This window comes from Babylonia areolata, chromosome 9 (assembly GCF_041734735.1).
Source record: "Babylonia areolata isolate BAREFJ2019XMU chromosome 9, ASM4173473v1, whole genome shotgun sequence".
In the NCBI taxonomy this organism is placed as follows: Eukaryota; Metazoa; Mollusca; class Gastropoda; order Neogastropoda; family Buccinidae; genus Babylonia; species Babylonia areolata.
In genome coordinates this window covers 47,243,852-47,253,851 of record NC_134884.1, presented here as the reverse complement: position 1 = coordinate 47,253,851, position 10,000 = coordinate 47,243,852, and the positions used below count along the sequence as shown (strand labels likewise).

The window sequence follows — 10,000 nt, the reverse complement described above, 5'->3', positions numbered from 1 at the left end:
CAGTGCATGGCTTTACTTTCTGTAAACTGGAAATAGTTTGTTCAGTTTCGAGTACATTCACATTACACTGAGTGAGTAACTTATTTGCTAACTAATGATTGCGAAAGTTGAAAATGACTTTTCTTCTTCTTTCCATTGCAAGACAAACACAACCAGCTGATCACTCTGTCATGGTTGATGCATGCTAGGTTTTTTTTTCGTGTTTCCATAGACCAGCGGACACTGACATGGGTTGCACTCACAGGATCTTAAATTTAAGGCCGGCGCTGGGCATAGGTCCTCGATCGGTAATCAGCGAGCAGCTCGACATCGGTCCCGAATAATTTACGAATAGAGTGTAACGTTCAGTTCTCGTGCGGGCCTTTCTTGATTCTTGAGTTTGCTTTCGCTGCTGTCCGGCATGAACTTTTCACTGATGAGTGATAGAACCGCCATCCCTACAGAAAATTCCAAGCAGGAATCAAACTCTTGATCCACAGATTGGTCACCCTCAACACTCCTCCTGACTCTATATTTGCAATATCTCCTACAAAAATTACCAACGAACCATTATTTTTTTATTTTAATTTTTTTACCGACGAACTCCCACCAAAATTATCGGATGTAACGATTACGTTCAATGACATTCTCGTTGGGATCTCCGTGAAGCACCGAGCTTCATATCGATCGTGGATTGATAAAGGTTACATTGGCCTTTTGAAGAATCTTGAAATCTATATATAAGGTATAATTACATAAAATAGTTTTTTCTTTATATTTTCATTAGATAATGATTGCACACTGATGTTGCCAGCATTTTGTTTTCAAAGTCGCTGGGTGACAATCATCGATCAATATGAAACTCTGTGCTTTGCAGAGATCCCGATGAAAATGTCATTGAACAACATTGGTAATCGTTACATACAATGATTTTGGTGGGAGTTCGTCAGTTAATAAAAACAAAACAAAATAGTGAGAGTTCATTGGTAATTTTGGTGCGAGATTTTGCAAGTATAGAATCACTGCAATCAGGAGGAGGTGTTGAGGGTCACATGACCAATCTGTAGATCAAGAGTTTGATTCCTGGTTGGACTTTTCTTGTGAAAAGTTGATGCAGGACAAACTCCAGAATCAAGCAAGGTCTGCATAGACATTCATTTGACCAAGAATTGAATGTTACATCCTTTAATTATTCGGGACCCATGTTGAGTGGTTCGCAGCACATCGATTGAGGATCGATGCCCAGTGCTGGTCTTTTGTTTTTTGGATCAATTGCAAACTGGTGAAGCATTCGTGCACTGGGCTGAGGGTGCATCATTCAATGCATAGTGAAAGGATAAAAAGTCAAGTAAGCATTTTCAGAAAGGAAATATGTGAATGAATATATTCATGGATTGTGGTCTCTTTTTTGTTGTTGTTGAAGAAACAACTCTCCAAGAGAACTGTCAGAATCAGGGCTAACCCCTGTGTTGGCTGCAGTGCAAATGACAATTGATAGTGTTTGTGATGTGTGTGTGTTTGTGTGTGTGTGTGTGTGTGTGTGTGTGTGTTTGCAAAATAGGACTAATCAGTTGATGACAGATTGCATGTAAACAAATGCCTCATAAATGGGTTTAGATTTTTTGTCAAAAGATGATTTACTGGGCAGCCTATCTGACCAGGAATTGAATATAGCTTGGCCTTCCCCAAAGTAACACCCTGAAGTTTATAATTATTTATAAATATTGATGGAAGAAAATAAGGATGTTGAAGGTTATTCTGCGAAGTTTCTATCATAATTACGTTATGAAATATTTGTTGGAATAAATCCTTTTCAGGGTGTGTGAGAGAGTCCGAAGATCCAAGATACAGATGATGATGCACATGCCTGGCTGAGTGGGACCGTGGCACAGCTGTGAGAATCAAGAACCATGAGAAAGGATGAGAGAGGCTGTAAACCAAACACTGTCTTTTCTCGAGCTCTGTTGGCTCTTGTCTTCCTTCAGAGCACTGCTGCAAACTCGGGTAAGCAGCCAGGACATATTAAATGATGAAAGATAAACATGCACAAATGTATGCACAGATAGTTGAGTGTATATATATGTGTATATGACCCACCAGCCTCCACTCACCCTCACTCTTTCTCTTAGACAAACACACACATGCATACATACGTACATACATGCATGCGTGCACACACATATACAGCCAAGGCTGGCAAAATTTGTTCATGAATGTTTCTTTTCTTAATGTGCTCATGTTTATGTTTTATTGTGTCTTTTAAACCTTAAAGTTTTATGACAATAAGATATTCTGTTCTGGTCTATTCTATTCTATTCTACACACACACGCACACACACACATACATAATTTATGCACACACACACACACACACACACACACACACAGAACTGTAGCATATGTACCCTGTCTAGATTTGGCTTGTTCAAAGGGTTTAGTGAAGAAAGGCAATGAATGATAATACAGATATTCATGATAGGGTTTAATCTGATAGTCGACAGACTGATATGATATATGAAGTTAGGGAATGGGGGATTGTTTGATGGTTTGACTGATTTTTTTGTGTGGATTGAAATTGAGACTAAATGAAAAGTAATGTATCATGTGAAGAAGAAAGGGTTTAGGGAAGACTGGCGTGCATGAGAGTGCGCACGTGCGTGTGTGTACTAAAATTTGTATACTTGTTTATATAATTTAATGGGATTGTGTGAGTGTGTGTGTGTGTGTGTGTGTGTGTGTGTGTGTGTGTGATGGCAGGTGCATGTGCACTCATGTCTTCTTGTGAGCATACATGTACTATATGTGTAACATAAAAAGAATATATATTTGTGGTACACATGCATACATTTCATTTGACAGATACTCTTTCCACTCCTGACACCATCGCTGTGTGTGATGGGGAGGCCGCTTCTTTCAGCTGGCCCTGCGACCTTGCCTATGACCTTGCCAAGGTAATGACCTTGACCTTCAAGGGGTTTAGCACCAAAGGTCAGCAAGTGGCTGCCATCGATGGAGCTGGCAGGGTGGACGTGTCGGAGGAGTACTCCAGTCGTGTGACGGCAAGAGGCACCACTGGGGTCCGTCTGAGCAACGTTGGTATTTCTGACTCGGGCGTTTATCTGACGACGGCCACCTTTGCTAATGGAACCATCATGGAGAGAGAGTTCACTCTGAACGTGCAGGGTGAGTAGAGAGTGTGTATGTGTGGCTTAGTTACCCTTGTCAGGGTTATGGGCCCATGCAGATTCATGGAAGTCTGGAAAGGTCTTGGGAAAAATAGGAGAACCATTTCCAGGGCTGGAAAAGTCTGGGGGAGGAGGGGGTGGGGGGTTGAGAGAACCATTTCCAGGGCTGGAAAACTGTATTGTCCTTCAGGGTGTGGAATTGGAACAAAATCCATAACCAGCTTTGTGCATACTTTTGTACATACAAACAATCAATAGATAAAACAAAATAGCAGTGAACATTTGAACATCAGTTTCAAGATAACCACTGATCTTTCTTGTCAGTGCTGTAGCAGATTTAAAAAAAAAAAATTCAGTTTAGCTCAGTGTTTGGTATTGAAATGTTCAGTTCAGTATGGAAAAAGTATGGACTTTTGTTTGGTCACATCTGTGGGAACAGTGGAGTTTTCATCTGTGGGATGGGTCGTCACTGTGCGTGAGAATGTGACAGCGTGTGATGTGTTTGGATGTACCTACTGTATCAGGATTGTTGTACCTCTGTAATGAGTTCTTTGCTGTTTGGGGCATAGATTTAGTTTTGAGATTTGGATCACTGGAATTTGCATATGAAATGTTTTTTGTGAACACATTTTGATGCACACATTTTGGTGCCTAGGCATTTTGAAAGGTGGAGTATGGTGAGAGTACAAAGCATCAGAAGGCATAGGAAGTCACTGTCACTGGTCCCGAAACCTGGTTTGGTCGGGGGGGTGCTGCATTGCTGAATGCATCACCCACATTCTCCATTTCTGGCAGTCATGGGATAGGGCTGGAGTTTCTGCAAACCTCCTCTCTGTCCACTCTGGGGGTGTTGTCTGCCCACTTCTTTCGCTGTCTGCCTTATCTCCCTTCCCCTGTTCCCTGAAGGACAGTCTTGGAGAGCTTGTTGGATCCTGTCACGTGGTCATTCCATCTCCTTTTCCTTTTTTTTCATTTTGGTTAGGAGGTTTTCATACCGACCAACGCCTGTTGGTTTTTTTTTACTTCTTAATTTGTTAGTACTTGTTTTTATTTAACATTTATTTTGTTGTTGTTTTTGTTGATGTTTTGGCAAGAAGATTTGATGACAAGATGAAAAAACAATATTGTAAATTTTTTTCAAATGAACAGATAAAGACCACAGGGAAATGAACTTATGACCATCCACAAAATGCCCATCCATATACATGCCCGATATGTTTTATTTATTTATTTATTTATTTTTAAATGGTAACTTCAAATATGAAAATCAGTACTTGTACTAAATTTGACAATTGGCAGCATGTGTGACTGGACACTAAGCACAAATCCTGATTTTTACAAGGGCGGCTTTTTCCGTCTCGTCTGCTGAGGTGCTGGGTGGGGAAGGATTTTCACATTTAGGAGATTTGAACTGTCACAGTGCTTGTCAGCAGTGATAAGAAACTCCAGGGAGAGCTGGACAGTACAAGGTCTTCAGAGAAGAAGCCTCCCATAGTCAAGTGTTTCAGCCCTTAACTCCTTACACTGTAAGGGGGCCGGGCCACACCCAGGTGATGACTCCTGGATGCCCTTGTATTGCTGCCTTTTCTTTTATTTCCTGGTCCTCAGCTGGTTCGAACACGCGTCTCCAGGGTGGTCCCCACTTCAGGACTGAGTCACCTTTTCTGACAGACGTTTTTATCACTGAGCTATTGTACGCCTAGTTTGAGTAGGGAAATTTAATTGTTATGAAGTTTACTTTCATTCCTCCTCGACCAGATCCAGCTGGAACTCTTTTCTGCTGCTTCTGCCATTGCCTTGAGAGCCCATGTTCTTTCTCTGCCAGAAATCAACAGCTGTTTGATGAGGCTGTTGGCAGATGCGCTCACAAACCGTCTTGCACCAGTCTCTATGGTGAGGACTTTGGCCCACAGCTTGATACACTAATTGGGTCAACAGACTGGTCAACAGTCCCATGGCTGACAGATCTAAAATGAATTACCCATATTCTGTCATAAAATCATGTATCTCTGTTATCGCCAAGTTTCTGTGTGTAAAAAAAAAAAAAAAAAAAAAAATCCACAAGAAAAACACAGCACCAAATATTATAGACGGGAAGCTCTCAGTTACAGGCTTTGGCTTGTGAAAACAGTACAGTGCAATTGTTTACTTCAAACTAGGTCAGGGGGCGAAGGTTAGTCATCGTTCCATTGTGCTGGAAACTGGCTGCAGCTGTCAAGTTTTTGTGACAATGTGAAAAATGGTCCTTTTGATATGATCCCTTGATGTTGACCACAGTTGCCTATGGCGGTGCACTGTCTAGTCAACTAAAGTCACCTATGAAAAGAGCTGAAGTAAAACACTGATCAGTATGTGTCAATAACAAACTGTGGAGCCTGTTAATGTTACCTCTTTTGTTTTCAGTGAAAGAATTTTGACATTTGAGAGGAGGAGTTTTGTTTAATGTCCCATCACATGTACTAGTGATTGTAGAAATGTTGTTACAGTATTGATTTTTACATTTGAGCGTCATTGTTTAGGAGAGGAAGGGGAGGGGGATGAATGTTGAGGTGGGGAATCTGGGTACATGGAGGATGGAATTTGAAACTACTGTTTAAATACAGTGACAGAAAATTACTTCATGGACTTCAGTAAGAGAAAAGTCGTTAATCTAACAAGTGAAACAACTGATAACGAATGCAAAAAGTCAAAAACCATCAGTGTTACCAGTCACTTGTGATAAACACTTTCCACATTTAAGTACGTCAACCTGAATCCAAGTGATCTAAACCGAACCTTTCTTCCTCCCCCCCTGGCAGTGCCCCCCTTGCTGAAGGAGAACCAGCTGACAGTGGTGCTGGAAGGCCCCAGGTCAGGGTGCCAGAGCGTCAGGTGTGGCAGTGTGCTGTTCCCTGGATTCCCTGCTCTCTCCTTCCACTGGCAGGTAGAGCGTCGCTGTCGTTGTATCTCTGGGATGTTGCTGGTATCGCATGCTGGATGGGTGCTCTCTTCCGTCTCTGTCTCTGTCTGTTTATCTCACACACACACACACACACACACACACACACACACACACACACACACACACACACACACACACACACACACACACACACACACACACACACACACACACACACACACACACACACACACACACACACACACACACACACACACACACTCACACACACACACACACACACACACACACACACACACACACACACACACACACACACACACACACACACACACACACACACACACGCACACACACACACACACACACACACACACACACACACACACACACACACACACACACACACACACACACACACACACACACACACACACACACACACACACACACACACACACACACACACACACACACACACACACACACACGCACACACACACACTCACACACACACGCACACACGCACACACACACACACACACACTCACACACACACACACACACACACACACTCACACACACACACACACACACACACACACACACGTGAAGGTCTACATGTATCTATTTCATCACTCTCTCCTCTCCCTTCTCCCTTTTCCCACCCCACCTTACCTCTTTTGACTCACTTGTGTCAATAAAGTGAGTCTATGTTTTAACCTGGTGTTCAGTTGTCTGTGTGTGTGTGTGTGTGTGTGTGTGTGTGTGTGTGTGTGTGTGTGTTGGTAAACTTTAACATTGCCATTTTCTCTGGAAATACTTTGTCTGCCAAAACCAAATTTGGCTTAAACGAAAGATAGTATGAAAAAAAATCTTCACTGTCATACCAATAACAGGTTGTAAGTCGCCTGAATTAAGCTGCTTTTCCGAATCATTAACGGTTTATTTCATTGAGGTTTGTTCGGAAATCTGAAAATTCTGAAAATCGCTTCCTACAGAGTTAGGCCTATTAGCATTTGAAGATGACATGACCTCATGTTTCTTGTTCACAGTTAAAAGGCAAAAAATACAAATTCTGGACAGAACATATACAGTGATACTAACTGCACCATCGACATGTTTACTGAGTATAGATATTCTAATGTGGACACTGAATTAACTGCAAAGAACATAACAGAAAAATTGAATCAGTCATTTCTTTCAGCTCGTTGTAGGCCTAGACTGGTTCGTGCAGATCCAGAGATCTACTGTGTGTTGCTGTGTGCTTGAAGCGATGGCAGCGTCTCCTTTATCACCAAAGTAGAAGAATAATCGAGATATAATAAAACACACAAAAAACATGATTCAAATGGCATTATTACATAGACAACAATCACATCTATTTATCACACGAAGAGGAAAGTGTCAACATGAAGTATTAAGTTTAGTCAAATGACGTCAGATGCGCCGCAGCAGTGGGGATTAGTCTGCTTGCTTCGGAACTGAGCATGCATGGTTCCATTCCCCTTGCATGCCTTTTTTTCTTCTCCCAAGCTTATTTTATTTATGATATTTAATACAGAGCATGTTTTCAATGATTTAAAAGATTTTTTTTTCTCTCCTCATGATTCCTTTGCTGGATAAAGCGTGAAGCACAAGTGAGTCTTGAAGGCTTTGCCTCTTGTTTTTTCTTTCTTTTCGTTTCTTCTACTTTTATCATTCTTTTTAAATTTTATTTAGAATGATGAACAGGGGTGCCATGGCAGAACCAGACAGGTGATGGACTTGTGATCCAGTGTTCATCAGTGATGGACTTGTGATCCAGTGTTGACCAGTGATCAGTGATGGACTTGTGATCCAGTGTTGACCAGTGATCAGTGATGGACTTGTGATCCAGTGTTGACCAGTGGTCAGTGTTGGACTTGTGACCCAGTGTTGACCAGTGATAAGTGATGGACTTATGGTCCAGTGTTCACCAGTGGTCAGTGTTGGGCTTGTGGTCCAGTGTTGACCAGTGGTCAATGTTGGACTTGTGGTCCAGTGTTAACCAGTGGTCAGTGTTGGACTTGTGGTCCAGTGTTGACCAGTGGTCAGTGATGGACTTGTGGTCCAGTGTTGACCAGTGATCAGTGTGACTTGTGACCCAGTGTTCACCAGTGATCAGTGATGGACTTGTGGTCCAGTGTTCACCAGTGGTCAGTGTTGGACTTGTGATCCAGTGTTCACCAGTGATCAGTAATGGACTTGTGATCCAGTGTTGACCAGTGGTCAGTGTGACTTGTGGTCCAGTGTTGACCAGTGATCAGTGAAGGACTTGTGGTCCAGTGTTCACCAGTGGTCAGTGTTGGACTTGTGATCCAGTGTTCATCAGTGATCAGTGATGGACTTGTGATCCAGTGTTCATCAGTGATCAGTGATGGACTTGTGATCCAGTGTTGACCAGTGGTCAGTGTTGACTTGTGATCCAGTGTTCACCAGTGATCAGGGTTGGACTTGTGATCCAGTGTTGACCAGTGGTCAGTGTGACTTGTGACCCAGTGTTGACCAGTGATCAGTGTGACTTGTGATCCAGTGTTGACCAGTGATCAGTGATGGACTTGTGATCCAGTGTTGACCAGTGATCAGTGTGACTTGTGATCCAGTGTTGACCAGTGATCAGTGTGACTTGTGATCCAGTGTTGACCAGTGATCAGTGATGGACTTGTGATCCAGTGTTGACCAGTGATCAGGGTTGGAGGCCCTGTTTGTGCATGGTGTTGTTTCCCTGGGAAAGGCACTTTACTCTGTTTTTCCTCACTTGTGTCAGATCTATCTGAATGGGTACCTGACTTCAGCAAGGAAATGTTAAAAGCAGCGGAAGGAGAGAATTTGGCGGAGCCCTAGACACAGTACTAAATTGATATGAATTCTCTCCCCTGATGTCCATAAAGGGCTATGAGACCTTCAACCTTTAGCCTACCAATTAATTGCTAATGTGTATGATGCAGAATGGTGATTTGTAATGTCTTGCTGTGCCGACCAACAGACACCAGAGGGAACACAGCAGGCAGAGAGCCCAAGGGCGGGACTGAGCATGGTTCACGGCTGTCCTCTGGCACCAGGCAACTACACGTGTCGGGTGACGGGGTCGGCCCTCACCTGTGGAAAGCACTACACCATGTCTGGCTCCACACTGTCTCTGTCAGCGTCCCTCAGGCTGTCTGCTGACACTTCAGAGTTAGGTGTGTTTGTCATTTCTTTTTGGTTTTGTCTTGTTTTTTTCACAGCTTCTTCTTTGTTCGTGGGCTGCAACTCCCACGTTCACACCAGTTGGCTTTTCACATGTATGGCCGTTTTTACCCCGCCATGTAGGCAGCCATACTTCATTTTCGGGGATGTGCATGCTAGATATGTTCTTGTTTCCATAACCCACCGAATGCTGACATAGATTGCAAGATCTTTTACGTTTGTATTTGATCTTCTGCTAGTGTATACACACAAAGGGGGTTCAGGCACAAGCAGGTTTGCACATATGTTGACCAGGGAGATCAGAAAAATCTCCACCCATTACCCACCAGGCACCGTTACCGAGATTCAAACATGAGATCCGCAGATTGAAAGTCCAACACTTTAACCACTCGGCTATTGCGTCCGTCAGTGTTTCTCTTTTTAATCTTTTGAAAGCCTAGTGAATTGTTGCTTTCTTTGTGGAAGTATATCGCAAATGCATGTAAATGTGTTTTACTATCTCAGCAGATTAATTACCCAGCAGTTATCTATATCCTAAGTCTGTATTATTGTTTCGTAACATTGTTTTCTGCAGGCAAGCGGTACTGTTAAAACTTAGCAAATTCATTCAGACTTGCAGCGTTGTGTGGGACACCTTCCACACTTCAGAGAAAGGTGTGTTTGTTATTGATTTTTTCGGTTTTTTTTTGGTTTTGTTTTCTCAGTGTTTCTGTTTTCAAGCTTT

At 42.7% G+C, this 10,000-nt stretch overlaps 2 protein-coding genes across 2 annotated transcripts in view; one reads left to right on the top strand and one right to left on the bottom strand.

The window, feature by feature from the left end:
• LOC143285548 (uncharacterized) overlaps window positions 1–10,000 on the bottom strand; it is a 288,677-nt gene that overhangs the window by 134,347 nt on the left and 144,330 nt on the right. The gene's annotated exons all lie outside the window — the stretch shown is intronic.
• Window positions 1–10,000, top strand: part of LOC143285544 (uncharacterized) — a 20,061-nt gene that overhangs the window by 964 nt on the left and 9,097 nt on the right. The window contains exons 3-6 of the mRNA XM_076592907.1: window positions 1,797–1,983; window positions 2,839–3,162; window positions 5,963–6,087; window positions 9,074–9,269. Of these exons, the coding sequence (XP_076449022.1) occupies window positions 1,890–1,983; window positions 2,839–3,162; window positions 5,963–6,087; window positions 9,074–9,269 (739 nt within the window). The 5' untranslated portion in view covers window positions 1,797–1,889. The remainder of the gene's footprint in view (window positions 1–1,796; window positions 1,984–2,838; window positions 3,163–5,962; window positions 6,088–9,073; window positions 9,270–10,000) is intronic.